Source organism: Tachysurus vachellii, chromosome 9, assembly GCF_030014155.1.
Source record: "Tachysurus vachellii isolate PV-2020 chromosome 9, HZAU_Pvac_v1, whole genome shotgun sequence".
Taxonomy (NCBI): Eukaryota; Metazoa; Chordata; class Actinopteri; order Siluriformes; family Bagridae; genus Tachysurus; species Tachysurus vachellii.
Window position 1 is genome coordinate 26,831,664 of NC_083468.1, and position 16,818 is coordinate 26,848,481.

Consider the following 16,818-nt stretch of genomic DNA (forward strand, 5'->3'; position numbering starts at 1 on the left):
AGATTGAGTGACGACTTCTGATTGGTCAGAGATTGAGTGACGACTTCTGATTGGTCAGCGATTGAGTGACGACTTCTGATTGGTCAGAGATCGAGTGATGACTTCTGACAGGTTTACATGTCATTGTATTTGGACCTCATCTCGTTATGAGAATTCAAAGCTAACTCTTTTATAGTCCCAACACTGGAGAAATGAATCATCATTAACCAGATCTAACTCGTTAGCCGCTTAATCACTTCAACCCTTTTGGGACTGTTGAGATCTTCCACCACGCTTCTTTTGCTTTAGCTGTTCTGTGTGAGTTCTGTGTGTTAGTCAGCTGCAGGTCTTTATAAGATGAAGTGAAAGCACAGCAGATTACACACAGCTGACCCACTTCCAACTTAGGCATTAGCATTCATGTAGAAAAATCCTGGGTCTTGCATCCACAGGATCCTGGCAGTGAACCAGGAGGAGCAGCATGATGGCCTGCACCACTCACAGCTGATGCTGTACCATCACAAACACACACTCATTTATTTTTCTCATGTCACTGTTTGCTCGTGTACACATTAAAAATGAAAAGATTGGTGGAATTTCTGTGACTCTGTTGGACACAGACACAGAGTGTGATCCAGGGAAACAGAATTATATTGAGCTTTTCCAATCGTACTGAGATGAGAGGAGAGCAAACTGATTAAAAATCTAATTAAACTTGTGAAGTCCAAACACAACCAAACAATTTGTGTTATGAGTGTGTAGTTCTCACACAAAGACAACAAGACATTGGATCATGAAAGATTTAAAGCCAATGTGTCAATACAGTACGACTGAACATGCTTACATGATTACACCAAATAAAACAGAATGTAATAAAAGGCCAAAATTAATCTCCCTGAGACAAAGACCACACCTCCTTCACTAATACTGAGACAAAGACCACACCTCCTTCACTAATACTGAGACAAAGACCACACCTCCTTCACTAATACTGAGACAAAGACCACACCTCCTTCACTAATACTGAGACAAAGACCACACCTCCTTCACTAATACTGAGACAAAGACCACACCTCCTTCACTAATACTGAGACACACAGGCCACACCTCCTTCACTAATACTGAGACAAAGACCACACCTCCTTCACTAATACTGAGACAAAGACCACACCTCCTTCACTAATACTGAGACAAAGACCACACCTCCTTCACTAATACTGAGACAAAGACCACACCTCCTTCACTAATACTGAGACAAAGACCACACCTCCTTCACTAATACTGAGACAAAGACCACACCTCCTTCACTAATACTGAGACAAAGACCACACCTCCTTACTCCTCCTCCTTACTAATACTGAGACAAAGACCACACCTCCTTGACTAATACTGATACAAAGGCCACACCTCCTTGACTAATACTGATACAAAGGCCACACCTCCTTCACTAATACTGAGACAAAGACCACTCCTCCTTCACTAAAACTGAGACACACAGGCCACACCTCCTTCACTAAAACTGAGACACACAGGCCACACCTCCTTTACTAAAACTGAGACACACAGGCCACACCTCCTTCACTAAAACTGAGACACACAGGCAACACCTCCTTCACTAATACTGAGACACACAGGCCACACCTCCTTCACTAATACTGAGACACAAAGGCCACACCTCCTTCACTAAACCTGAGACACACAGGCCACACCTCCTTCACTAATGAGGAGACATACAGGTCACACCTCCTTCACTAAACCTGAGACAAAGACCACACCTCCTTCACTAATACTGAGACACACAGGCCACACCTCCTTCACTAAACCTGAGACAAAGACCACACCTCCTTCACTAATACTGAGACATACAGGTCACACCTCCTTCACTAAACCTGAGACAAAGACCACACCTCCTTCACTAAAACTGAGACACACAGGCCACACCTCCTTCACTAAAACTGAGACACACAGGCCACACCTCCTTTACTAAAACTGAGACACACAGGCCACACCTCCTTCACTAAAACTGAGACACACAGGCAACACCTCCTTCACTAATACTGAGACACACAGGCCACACCTCCTTCACTAATACTGAGACACAAAGGCCACACCTCCTTCACTAAACCTGAGACACACAGGCCACACCTCCTTCCCTAATGAGGAGACATACAGGTCACACCTCCTTCACTAAACCTGAGACAAAGACCACACCTCCTTCACTAATACTGAGACACACAGGCCACACCTCCTTCACTAAACCTGAGACAAAGACCACACCTCCTTCACTAATACTGAGACATACAGGTCACACCTCCTTCACTAAACCTGAGACAAAGACCACACCTCCTTCACTAAACCTGAGACACACAGGCCACACCTCCTTCATTAAACCTGAGACACACAGGCCACACCTCCTTCACTAGACAGAAGCACAGCTCTAGAGGAAACTCACCTGCTCAGAAGAAAACAGAACGTTCCAGCCTCAATTTCAGCGTTTCAATTTTAAAGATTACGAGTAAAATCTCATTCCAGAAGTGACTCGAGCGACGAAACTTCAGTTTGATTTAATCATCACAGCCGACGGTGGCTAACGCTCGGCGCTAGTAAGCTAGCTCAGTGCTAATAACCCTCCACAGCAATCACAGCAGATATGTTTTCCAGCAATCTGCCACATATTAAACCCCTGAGTGAACAGATGGTCATAAAGCAGTTATATTGAAAAGGTTGTCCATCGATTTTCCCCTGGTGAAAGGTCACAGTTTCAGTGCTCTGACTAAAGCAATAACTCACTCTCTGTCTGGGTGGATTGATTAAATGTCCAGAGAGCTTGATCAGACCTGACGGAGTCTAATTATAAATTAATAACACACGTGTATAGAGGCTCAACGCCTTCGCTAATCAGATCAACTGCTTTAGTAGCTCAGGTGGTCAAAACTCCTGATTCTAACAACATGAACAGATCTAATGACACAACAGGTGGAACAAACCTCTTTTAGATCTTATCTTCTAATCGTACGTGATACCCTTCATAGCTTATGGATAAAGAAATGACGTTTATTATTTGGGATCTTCATGGAAGTGTTCAAAGGAACAGAAAACTGAGACACACAGGCCACACCTCCTTCACTAAACCTGAGACACACAGGCCACACCTCCTTCACTAAACCTGAGACACACAGGCCACACCTCCTTCACTAAAACTGAGACACACAGGCCACACCTCCTTTACTAATACTGAGACACACAGGCCACACCTCCTTTACTAAAACTGAGACACACAGGCCACACCTCCTTCACTAAAACTGAGACACACAGGCCACACCTCCTTCACTAATACTGAGACACACAGGCCACACCTCCTTCACTAACCCCGAGACACACAGGCCACACCTCCTTCACTAAAACTGAGACACACAGGCCACACCTCCTTCACTAAACCCGAGACACACAGGCCACACCTCCTTCACTAAACCTGAGACACACAGGCCACACCTCCTTCACTAAAACTGAGACACACAGGCCACACCTCCTTTACTAATACTGAGACACACAGGCCACACCTCCTTTACTAAAACTGAGACACACAGGCCACACCTCCTTTACTAAAACTGAAACACACAGGCCACTCCTCCTTCACTAATACTGAGACACACAGGCCACACCTCCTTCACTAAACCTGAGACACATAGGCCACACCTCCTTCACTAAAACTGAGACACACAGGCCACACCTCCTTCACTAAAACTGAGACACACAGGCCACACCTCCTTTACTAAAACTGAGACACACAGGCCACACCTCCTTCACTAAACCTGAGACACACAGGCCACACCTCCTTCACTAAACCTGAGACACACAGGCCACACCTCCTTCACTAAACCTGAGACACACAGGCCACACCTCCTTCACTAAACCTGAGACACACAGGCCACACCTCCTTCACTAAACCTGAGACACACAGGCCACACCTCCTTCACTAAACCTGAGACACACAGGCCACACCTCCTTCACTAAACCTGAGACACACAGGCCACACCTCCTTCACTAAACCTGAGACACACAGGCCACACCTGTTTATCACATGTGAAACCAGACGTCTTCGTCATCCCAAACTGCATCACAGAGATCGTAACACACTCAGAGGAAAACGCTAATGACAATCTTCTGCATACGTGAGCTCACAATTGTCTAGTGTCACTGTGATTGGAAGGGGAGAGAGAGAAGGCTCCGCCCCCACACAGATCACACAGCCAATCAGGGTCTGCAATCTACAGTTCATGGAGCCTTGTTATCGTTCTTTGTAGATAACTTAAAAAAAAATGATGTGGATGGAAAAGTGTTTGTTGTTAATCTGTAAATAACACAGATGATTCTTGGCCTGATGTTTTGACAGTGACTTGACGTGAGCTAGCGTTCGTTTCCAGGCGTTAGCAGCCGCTCGTTAGCGCCAAGCGGCTTCACGACTGATGAATTATTTTCTAAAAGGAGGACCAAAGGGAAAAAGAACATTGAGAATGCTTCAAGAAGAAAGCAAAAACCAAGTTGTCGCCATAGGAACCGTGACGCAAATCCAGACCGGGGGCGGCTGGTGATCTTAGTGCGTAGGCATAAAGTACTGTTCTTTTTCAAAGACAATCCATAGACAGTGTAGACTTTGCTTTGTCTAAAGTTTGATTATTGCACAGCAGCCTGAATAACTGATCACAGACACATCACGCATATCAACGTTGTTTTGGACTATTTTTTTTTTTTTTGTAAATTTAGATTTTTAAAAATAGATTTAGGTGTTCATATAATTTATATAAAGTGCTGTAAGGAAACATGGTGTATGGTTTGGAATGTGTTGCTTGAATGATGTAGTAAGACGTTAGGCTTAGAGGTGTAATGTTAAAATGAACACACAGCCTGAAGGGAAAAGTATCGGTGATGTATATCCTAAAGCTCTATCAGACCACCAGGAGGAGGTGAGAAGGTATCATGCCACCAGCCCGGACCTGTAATGTGATGCGCTGGAGCCAAACGCTGCAATTACTGAGCAACTCAGCAGAGCAGCAGGCGATAACAAGGTGATGGAAAGGTGGAGCAGAGCTGGAGTGCGTTAGAAATACAGGAGACAGGATAGGAGAGAAAGGAATGAATAGAAAGAGAATCAAGGGTAAGAGTGAGAATATGAGAAGGGGAAAAGAGAGGAGCGTTTACATGCAGATCAGACGTAATGAAAAATAGCGGCGTGAAACACCCTGCAGCTTTCTCAACAGCACCACCTGTTTCACACATTTCATTCCCTCTCTTAGTGTGTCTCTACTTCTCTAGGGAACTCTCAGAAAAACTGTGAATGCATTGTTTGTTCATCCTTTAAATGCTAAACAAGCACTGGCATTGCAAATGTGTGGGCTGGAAAAAGGGTTCGATTTAGCAAATTATTCTGAACAAATAATTCTGTGGTAATAGAACAACAAAACACATTAATATGAATTCAGTATGCATTATAAATATTTGCTAAATACAGCACAGTGCACGCTCACAGTATATTACAGTACAGCGCCGTGCACGCTCACAGTATATTACAGTACAACACCGTGCACGCTCACAGTATATACAGTAACAGTACAGCACCGTGCACGCTCACAGTATATACAGTAACAGTACAGCACCGTGCACGCTCACAGTATATTACAGTACAACACCGTGCACGCTCACAGTATATACAGTAACAGTACAGCACCGTGCACGCTCACAGTATATAACAGTACAGCACCGTGCACGCTCACAGTATATTACAGTACAGCACCGTGCACGCTCACAGTATATTACAGTACAACACCGTGCACGCTCACAGTATATTACAGTACAGCACCGTGCACGCTCACAGTATATTACAGTACAGCACCGTGCACGCTCACAGTATATTACAGTACAGCACCGTGCACGCTCACAGTATATTACAGTACAGCACCGTGCACGCTCACAGTATATTACAGTACAGCACTGTGCACGCTCACAATATATAACAATACAGCACCGTGCACGCTCACAGTATATTACAGTACAGCACCGTGCACGCTCACAGTATATACAGTAACAGTACAGCACCGTGCACGCTCACAGTATATAACAGTACAGCACCGTGCACGCTCACAGTATATAACAGTACAGCACCGTGCACGCTCACAGTATATAACAGTACAGCACCGTGCACGCTCACAGTATATTACAGTACAGCACCGTGCACGCTCACAGTATATACAGTAACAGTACAGCACCGTGCACGCTCACAGTATATAACAGTACAGCACCGTGCACGCTCACAGTATATAACAGTACAGCACCGTGCACGCTCACAGTATATAACAGTACAGCACCGTGCACGCTCACAGTATATAACAGTACAGCACCGTGCACGCTCACAGTATATTACAGTACAGCACCGTGCACGCTCACATTGCACATGCACTCTTTATTATTTTTCATCTATGTTTCTATGTTTTTATTGATAGAATGGAGGTTACAGTGCAGGCAGAAATACAAGGCTATGACTGACTGTGATTGAAGTGTTTCAGTAAAAACACACACACACACACATACACACACACACCAAAACAACATGAAAGAATAGAAATATACTGTATAGGAGTTGCAATGATTTGCTTTAACAGTTGTATGCGAAAGCTCCTGACAGCTCCTTGGAAATAAAAAAATAAAAAATAAACAATGCTCTCAGGCTGAAAACTGTTTTTTTAAAGTAAGGATTTAATTTAGAAATCTTTCTCTAAGCCAAGTGGAAAAATACACCAGTACACTTTTTTTTATTTATTTGGCACTAACACATTAAACATTATTCAGTAATAGCCAGCAGTAAAACTACATACTGTATAAATCATCATATATATGGTTGTGGTGCTGTGGTGCTCTGTTGTCATGACATGAGAGACAGGGACACCGTGTAAATTACTGAACCGTATACGACACAAACGAGCACCTTTCTTACCTTCAGCTTGGAGAGCTGGCCCAGGTCCTTGGCTGCACTGAAAATCATCTGAGCTCCTTGCTGTGGAGAAAAAAAACCACACAGAAGTTAAAGGAGTCATGAACATGTCGCTGGAAGTGAAATCTGGTCACATTGTGGTTCATTAGCGTGGGCTGGATTTGTGGAGCTGCTCAGGGCATTCAGCACTACGCTCTCTTAAAGCTGAACATCTCAAATCAAACGCAGAGTCTGTCAGGGACACAGGTCTCCCAGCTGTCCTGCTCTACACAGTGTGTACAGAGTGTTGGAAACATGCTCTTATCTATTAACATGTCAAACTGTGAGAACTTTGTCTCATAGCAGTCTTACTTTGTATACAAAAACATTAGAGTGTATTAATATCATACTAATGCTTCAATTAACTGTACTAACTACTACTAGTAGTAACAATGCTAATAATACCAATACAACTACTACTAGTTCCAGTTCTGCAACCACTATTACTGCTACTGTTACTATGACAACTGCCACTGACCAGTCTGATTAAACATTAATGACCACTTCTGCTACTAATATGACTAAGTTTGCAAGTAGGTTAAATAAGTAACGAACTACTAATTAACCACTTCTACTGTTAAGTAGCTAATAAGTCAGTAAGTAATGAGTACTCAGGAACGAGTAAGTAAGTAAACAGGATTATTACAACTACGTAAGTAGTTGTTACTACATGTAACACTACTACATTACTACATGTAACACTACTACATTACTACATGTAACACTACTACATTACTACATGTAACACTACTACATTACTACATGTAACACTACTACATTACTACATGTAACACTACTACATTACTACATGTAACACTACTACATTACTACATGTAACACTACTACATTACTACATGTAACACTACTACATTACTACATGTAACACTACTACATTACTACATGTAACATTACATTTACAGCATTTATCCAGAGTGACTTATATTTTATACAACTGAGCATTTGAGGGTTAAGGACCAACCAACCAACAGAGGCACCTTGGTGGACCTGGTATTGAAACTCACAACCTTCTGTGAGATAGTCCAATGCCTTAATCTCTAGGCTACTATCAGCAACAGTTAGTACTAGTACTACTAAAACTACTAGTAGGACTGATCCCACTGCTACTCCAGCTGTTTGAGCTGCTTACAGTTTGGTCAGACAGCGGCGGCAGGACAATCTGCCTCTCGATGGTGTTCAGGACGATTTTCCACAGCTCCTTCAGCACACGCTTCAGCACCGTCTTCTCACAGATCTTAGCGAAGAGGATGAGACTGTAGGAGGAAGGAGCAGAGCGTAAGAATAATAAATACCCGAGGAACAGAAGTATTGTCATTACAGCCTCTTCATCTGTTCCCCACAGGCTCCAGGGAACAACTCCTCCACATTAACATTATAGATGTGTGTGTGTGTGTGTGTGTGTGTATGTGTGTGTGTGTGTGTGTGTGTGTGTGTGTGTTTACTCGCTATGAATAACAATACGTATGGATTATATGAGCGGGGGGAGCTGAAGCACACACGGACCTGGCATTTGCATGAGATTAAGAGAATTCTCTGTGATACTCTGCAGACAGAAGATCAGCATGCACATGTAGACTGTGCTGGTTAAAGGAAAGCGTCCCGAAATATCTGGAATTTAAGAATGTGTGTAATATAACTCAATACACACAACTTTCCTTATGTGATGTTCATGCACCGCTTACATAACCAGGGGTTCTTTAGGGTTCTCCTTTTATCTCCTAAGTCTCTTTAGAAATACAGAACCATGAATAATTACAAATCCTCTGAGGAACTCACAATCACACACTACGGACAATTTTCCAGAGATGCCAATCAACCTACCATGCATGTCTTTGGCCCGGGGGAGGAAACCGGAGTACCCGGAGGAAACCCCCGAGGCATGGGGAGAACATGCAAACTCCACACACACAAGGCGGAGGCGGGAATCGAACCCACAACCCTGGAGGTGTGAGGCGAACGTGCTAACCACTAAGCCACCGTGACCCCATTTGGATTCTGTTATAGATTAAATTTGTTCCTCTGGAGGAAATCTTTAAAGGTTCAATGTAGAACAACAGAATCACACGGGTTCATGGTAGAACTAATAACCACCCCAGGAGCCCAGAAGGAGCCCAGAAGGAGCCCAGAAGGAGCCCAGAAGGAGCCCTTCTTCTAAGATTCTGTTTATTCAGAACTGTTTTTAATACAGTAAATAAAGTGTTATTATAGTAAGGAGCTTTTGTTGAATTGAAGTCACTGAGACTGAAGGATAGATTCAGTCAGATACATTCTCACTTTTTATCCAGCAGGTCCATGAGAGGACGGAGGACTGTCTCAGCGTCCATGGCTGCGTTGCTCTTGTTGGCAGCGTTGCCTTTCATCTGCATCAGTTCCTGGTTCATCTGTTTAACACAGTCCTCAATCACCAGCTTAAAGCTGCAGGGAAAACACAGAGGCATGAGCTCGCTGTTAAGATCTGTCTGTCCGTCTGTCTGTCTGTCTGTCTGTCTGTCTGTCTTCCTAGAGTGTCTGTCTGTCTATCTCTCTACTTAGATTGTCTCTCTGTCTGTCTGTCTACAGTATCTGTCTGTCTGTCTGTCTTCCTAGAGTGTCTGTCTGTCTGTCTGTCAGTCTGTCTGTCTGTCTTCCTAGAGTGTCTGTCTGTCTTTCTGTCTGTCTGTCTATCTGTCTGTCTGTCTTCCTAGAGTGTCTGTCTGTCTGTCTGTCTACTTAGATTGTCTGTCCTTCTGTCTGTCTACAGTATCTGTCTGTCTGTCTGTCTGTCTGTCTTCCTAGAGTGTCTGTCTGTCTGTCTTTCTGTCTGTCTGTCTATCTGTCTGTCTGTCTGTCTTCCTAGAGTGTCTGTCTGTCTGTCTGTCTGTCTACTTAGATTGTCTCTCTGACTGTCTACAGTATCTGTCTGTCTGTCTGTCTGTCTACAGTATCTGTCTGTCTGTCTTTCTGTCCACAGTATCTGTCTGTCGGTCCTACTGTCTGTCTGTCTATCTATAAACAAACACAAACAATAAAATGAGGCTTTATAAATAATTAAATGTAAAGTAAATACTCGAACTAAAGTAAGCACCGAATACAAAGTGTGTAGTTTATAAACAAAACAAATGAAGGAAATGTGCTTTTAATCTTTTTAACAAATACAGATAATAATCCTGCCTGTGTGTCTGTGATTTACCTGGAACCGAACACTGAACTCAGCTCATCCAGAAACGTGTTGAGTTTATTCTGGAGCTCCTTCAGCAGATTACTCGCTTCAGCATCCAGCTAGAGAGGGAGAGGGAGAGGGATAGAGATAGGGAGATGGACAGGGAGAGGGCGAGAGAGAGAGAGAGAGAGAGAGAGAGAGAGAGAGAAAGGGAAAGGGAAAGAGGGAGAGCAGGAGAGGGAGAGAGAGAGGGAGAGAAAGGGAGAGAAAGGGAGAGAGAGAGAGAGAGAGAGAGGGAGAGAGTGAGGGAGAAATGGAGATGGATGTGAGTGTAGTGAAGTGAGACGCAGAGATTTTGTTCTGCTTCAATCAGACATGTCTAGAGAAACTTTATAATCAGGTTTCTGTAACTTGGCTGTAATTCTGTCTCAGTTTCGATTGAATCTTCTGCTTCTTCTTCCTCTGAGAACATCACACACACACACACCTCACGCAATCTGTACAGAATGTACAATAATCTGTACATTGTTCTCATTAAAGACGTATAAGAGCGAGAACAAAGCTCAGACTTCTAAAACCTCTTTAACAAAACTTCACTTAATAAATATTACATCATATAATATCACACTTTCCCTTTGTTTTTGTGAATCTGAAGCCCTGAGCAGAAATAAAGCCAAGCTCAGAGTAAAACACGTCACTCTATAAAGCCCAAACTCTTAAACCCTCACTGCTTATAAAACCTCACGCCTAACATAAACATGATCACAACTGGCCACACAGGACACCGTAGTGCACTTTATAACCTGTGGGACTCTCAGGAAGTGATCATAAATATCTGATGTGAATTTCCTAAACAGTGGAGATGCAGCAGCAACACAAACTGCTGCTCTAAACAAGGTAAAGTGCAGTAATCTGTAATCTCATGCCAGAGCTGCAATGCAGTGCCATGCAAGCCAGTCTCACACAGTCTCACACACACACACACACACATACACACACTATATCTATCTATATATACATGTGAAATGCTGTATGTGTCCTAATGAGAAGGTTTAATCAGATTCAGTGTTAGGATTCAAAGCTTACAATTGGATCTTCCCCATTTCATGAGAGTTCTAAAGATTGACAAACTTTTATTTAGAATTTTAACTAGCTTGGACTAAACCCTTCACTAAAAACCTGTACTAAACCCTGGACCTAACCATGCACTAAAACCTGTACTAAGACCTTTACTATACCCTGAACAAAACTCTTCAATAAATCCTGCAATAAACCCTGTACTAAACCCTGTACTAAATACTACACTAAACCCTGTACTAAACCCTGCACTAAACCCTGCATTAAACTTTTTACTAAACATTTCACTGAACCCTGTAGTTAACTCTGCACCAAAACCTCATTAATCCCGGCAGAAATAAAAGAAAAAACATTCAGCAGAGCAGATCGTAAGCCTTTATTCAGTGAATTTGTCGTCATAGATTAACTGGAGTTAAACAAAAATAAAGATATAATTTAATCATTAACAAAACTGCTGAATAAATAACAGAAACAACGAAAAATTTGTGGGTTTTGGATTTAAACACAAATCTGTCCAGGTTCTGCTTGAAATTCTGGATCTCATTGTTCCTGTGGATAAAAAGCAGTAATTTAACTGTTTCAGTGAACACCTCAGTGTGATGGTGTCGAGGCTGTATTTATTTTATTCAACACTATAACTCTCTGAGAGTTTTGCACATGAAAACATCTGGATGATGTCAGATTTATTTCCAGTGTGTTTCTCTTTGTTTTTTTCTTGCGTTTGGTTTTGTCTTTAGCATTACGTTGTCTTGATTCTACATCTGTGTAAAATTTCTCATCTCTGTTCTGCAGTACTGCTTTCTCATGGTGAGTCAGTGTGAGCTAGAGTAATCACTCAGTTCGATAAGAGCTCGGCTTTACACTTTAGCGCTTTAGCGTTGTGAGTGAGAACGCTGAACCACGTTGCGCTCTTGAGGGCTGGAGTGGCTGAAACGCAGCGGCGTGAAAAGAACCAGCTCTCCATTGTGTCTGCTTAGTGCTACACTTCAGACCATGGATACTTCAAAGTTTAATATTCGGCTGTCAGGCGAAGCAGACAGTCAAAGATATGAGCTGATTGCAGATGCATGGGATGTACAATCAGTAAGCTCAGAGTCCTAACACAAATTTGGAGAAAAAAAGTGGAGAATCTGCAATCTGGAGCAAAGATAGTGGAATCTGCTGCCTTTATTCATTAGAACAAAGCTGGGCCAGAGACGTGTGCTTATATTTAATTTTACCATTAACCTGTGAATGAAACTATGGAAAGTTAGCTACTCTAATTACAGCTTTAACACGATAAACTCCATACTGGGGGCGTGGCTTTGTAAACATGGGCATGGTTGCGTGACAGAATCAAGGACTAAAGACATTAAACTTCTCCTCAATGCACCTTTACAAACAGTTTCAGTGGTACCTCAGAGTGTAGCGAGGGAGAGAAAGGCAGAGCGAGAGAGAGCACTCTGTAATTACACGTCTGTTTGTTTGCTAATTGCTTTGGGAAATCCAGCACCGTTAGCGCAAGCCCAAGCTATACTTAGATTCATTTTGATGTCACAGAGAGGACAAAATGTCACTGCCCTATGAAGAGGGAAATACTTGTATCATAATATAATAGTGGTTAACTCACACAGCCAGCTTTAGGACCCCAAGAAAACCAATTCATCAAAAAACCTGCAATAAATCCTCAGTAAATCCTACACTAAACCCTGTATTAAAACCTTACTAAACCCTGTACTGAACCTTGCACTAAGCCTTGTACTGAAACCCAAAATAAACTCTGCACAAAACCCTGCACTGAACCATGCACTAAACTTACACTAAACCCTGTACTGAGCTCCACACTAAACCCTGTACTAAACCCTGCACTGGGCCATGAACTAAACCCTGCACTAAATCCTGAACTGAGTTCTGCACTAAACCCTGTACTAAACCCTGTACTAAACCCTGTACTGACACCTACACTAAACCCTGCACTGAGCCCTGCACTGAACCCTGGTATTGAGTTCTTCAGTAAACGCTGCACTGAGCCCTGCACTAAACCCTGTACTAAGCTCTGCACTAAACCCTGAACTGAGACCTGCACTAAACCCTTATTGAAACCAGAAACAAACTCTGCACTAAACCCTGTACAATACCCTGCACTAAACTATGTACTGATCCATGAACTAAACCCTGCACTAAACCCTGCACTGACACCTACACTAAACCCTGCACTGAGCACCACACTAAACCCTGTACTAAACCCTGCACTAAACTCTGTACTGATCAATGAACTAAACCAAATTCTGAACTGAGTTCTGCACTAAACCCTGTACTAAACCCTGTACTGAGCTCTGCATTGACACCTACACTAAACCTTGTACTGAGCTCTGCACTAAACCCTGTACTAAACCCTGTACTGAGCTCTGTACTAAACCCTGCACTGAGCCCTGCACTAAACCCTGCACTGAACCCTGGTATTGAGTTCTTCAGTAAACGCTGCACTGAGCCCTGCACTAAACCCTATACTGAACACTGCACCAAACCTTGCACTGAACCCTGTACTAAGCTCTGCACTAAACCCTGAACTGAGACCTGCACTAAACCCTTATTGAAACCAGAGACAAACTCTGCACTAAACCCTGTGCTGAACCACGTACAGAACTCTGCACTACACACTGAACCACATCACAGTCTTGAGGACTGAAGTAGCTGAAACGCAGAGGCGTGAAAAGAAGGAGCTCTCCATCGCGTCTGCTTTATGCTAGACTTCAGAGGATGTTTCAACCAAAACAGAAGCTAATGTCATCCCATCCATATACTTGGACATACTGGAATATACCCCAGTGCTACTGAGAGATCATCACTGGTCAGCTACAGGTCAGAAGATTTTCTATCACTGTGGATACGTAGCAGCAAAAACAAGCAGTTAAAATCTTAAGACATACAACTGAAGGGAAAAGATACAAAACAGTATAGAAGTTCATTCAGCTGCCAAATATGTGGTTAGAACATAGCATGAGGAAATCAGAACAGTCCACCTATGGTGCATTGTGGAGGAAGGGGTGTTGGGGGAGAGGTGTTACGGATGGAGGGTTCTGTTGATTTGTTCAAGTTTTCATGCCTGATTCAAGCAGGTTATGGAACACATGCTCCTGGAGGTCAGGGATCAAAGGTGAAGTGAGGTGAAACGGTGCCAGCGTGCTCGTCAGCTGTTAAACCAGAATGCTGAAATAAACATACCTGCCCTCCACAGCTAGCGTTAAAATAATAACAACAACTCGGCTAGGTCTCAATATCCAGTGTGATTAATAATCAATCAGAACGTTGTCATGGCAGCATCATGGTGTCTTAATCAGGATATCCCACAATGCACTTCGAAAAAGATTATGAATTGAAAGCTAGCCTAAAATAAGCATCTTAGCTCACTTTGTGTTCTCAAAACAGTGAATAAAACAAAGTACCCCAACAATCTGTTAGCTTAGCTAGCTAGCACTAAATTGTCATAATTCTGTGGTAATTCTATAGATTTTTAGCATATATAGCATATTCATAGATTAGCATGTTGTCTCAGAGAATTGCTACGTTCATCTTTAATTTCCAACCTAACTTACTGCTAAATTATTACGGTCCTGTGCTAAGTTTTGCTTTAATAAATACATTATTTATAGATTTGCATGGTAGCTAGCTAGGTCTTCTCATAAACAACCCAATATTTTGCTCACACCTACATTAGCATTTCAATATAATTAATTATAATTTATATAAAAACATGAATTATTATAATGTTATGTTTGCTACAAGGCTAAATACTGTGATTATTTTTTAAATAGTTAGCTAGCACTTAGGTAGAGTCACATGGGCATTTTTGCTCTATTCAACCTACTGTACAGTATTTAGTCACCATATTTACAGATAGCTAGCTCTGTCACCTCAATCTGTTATGCCTTTAAATGACAATAAAATACCGTACAATATTAATTTGCTAGCATGTTTATTATAGTGGCAAGTCTTTATAATGGTGTAATATTATTTCTTTTATGTACGGTATTTTTACATTAGCATGAAATTAGCTTTACTACAAGGCAGGAATTAGCTTTACTACAATTCTAGTCTTCATTTCACTTCACTTCTTTGACCATATTCATGGGAATGAATAGATTAGCATGCTAGCCAACTTTATTACCTCAGGCTAGTATTTAGAATACATAGAACAACACGGAAAAAAATAAATATCACTGCTAATTAGAGTTAGTTTGCTGGTTACTGACAGGGTATTCATAGATTACCATAACTAATACCCATGTGGATAACTAGCTGGAGCTAATATATTACACAGTCCTGTTGGTGAATGTGAGATAAGTTTAGCTCAATAAATTTCAGTGAGTTTCAGGGATAGTTTGGGAAGTTACACAATTAGCTTCTGCTACATTACTAGACCTGTACTAGATCTTGAGACACAACCTTAGAGTGAACTTAAATAAAACAATTATTTGCCTCTAAAACAACCCCAGATAAAATAGAGAAAGAATAAATTTGAGCTAATTTAAGATAAGCTTGTGTGCGGTCTAGCTGTGGAGGAGATGTAGAGGATGTAGAAGGAGAGATGTTCACACACCTTACAGAAGGCCACAACCCCTTCCTCCTGGTACAAGAACCCAGAAGAGATGGGGAAGATGAGAAATAAGAAGAACAAGGAGACAATTTCACAATTTACACACACACACACACACACACACACACACAAACACAGAGTTTCATAGCAACGACAAAGAGATAAATAGACAGAGAGAAAGAGAGTGAAAGAAGATCTACTACACACATGCAGACCTTCATGGGACGACATTGATGGGGATATGCTAACGTCTGATGATGTCGTTGTTGTCCACTAAGGGCAGCAGAGAGCTACAGAACTAGATTTAAAGTTATGTATGTTGTGCTTTTAATATCCTGGATTTTCATGCCATTTTCAGGGAGATTATTCTGTCTGAGTCACCCTATTTGGCTATGATGTCTAAAGTTACTTTAAAATAGCATAAAGTGTATCAGTGGCTCTTCAAAATTTGCTCAGGTTAAGAGATAATAACTAGCTAGCATAACCTATCTGGCTAACCTTACGTGTTTGAATAAAGGTACATTTAGAGATAAGAACAATTTTTAGATGGTTCAGAAAAATTTTCTGTTTAACAAGGACAGCTCTTGACTCAGACAATAACGTTAGCTAACACAGTTAGCATCGTAGCCTGAAATCAAGTGCTAATCACACAGCTGGGACCGTCCAGCAATCCCTCTTTATTTCTGTCATCCATTTATCATGACGATAAAATTAACTGTTTATTCCTTGCTTCCTTTATGGTTATTGCAACCGATAACACAGCAAATGAAACGCGGCCGGTTAGCACAGTTAGTGATTCCCTGTCTGCTCCTTAAAACCACAGCAATTAATCAGTGTGAATTAATGAGCAACGCTAAAGCTGAACACCATTTTCACTGTTTCCTTGTTTTTTTGTGAGGACCAGCGGCTCAGGCGCTTACCTGCTTCCCTCCCATGGATTCAAACATCTTTTCCAGCTGAACTCGGAGCTGCTGGATGTTGTTCAAGAGGATGCACGGCTGTCAG

At 42.1% G+C, this 16,818-nt stretch overlaps 1 protein-coding gene across 1 annotated transcript in view; it reads right to left on the bottom strand.

The window, feature by feature from the left end:
* The window catches only part of LOC132851492 (protein unc-13 homolog C), a 158,299-nt gene that overhangs the window by 28,243 nt on the left and 113,238 nt on the right, over positions 1 to 16,818 (bottom strand). The window contains exons 24-28 of the mRNA XM_060878406.1: positions 16,734 to 16,811; positions 10,191 to 10,279; positions 9,296 to 9,436; positions 8,151 to 8,274; positions 6,968 to 7,027 (exon numbers count right to left, since the gene is read on the bottom strand). Of these exons, the coding sequence (XP_060734389.1) occupies positions 6,968 to 7,027; positions 8,151 to 8,274; positions 9,296 to 9,436; positions 10,191 to 10,279; positions 16,734 to 16,811 (492 nt within the window). The remainder of the gene's footprint in view (positions 1 to 6,967; positions 7,028 to 8,150; positions 8,275 to 9,295; positions 9,437 to 10,190; positions 10,280 to 16,733; positions 16,812 to 16,818) is intronic.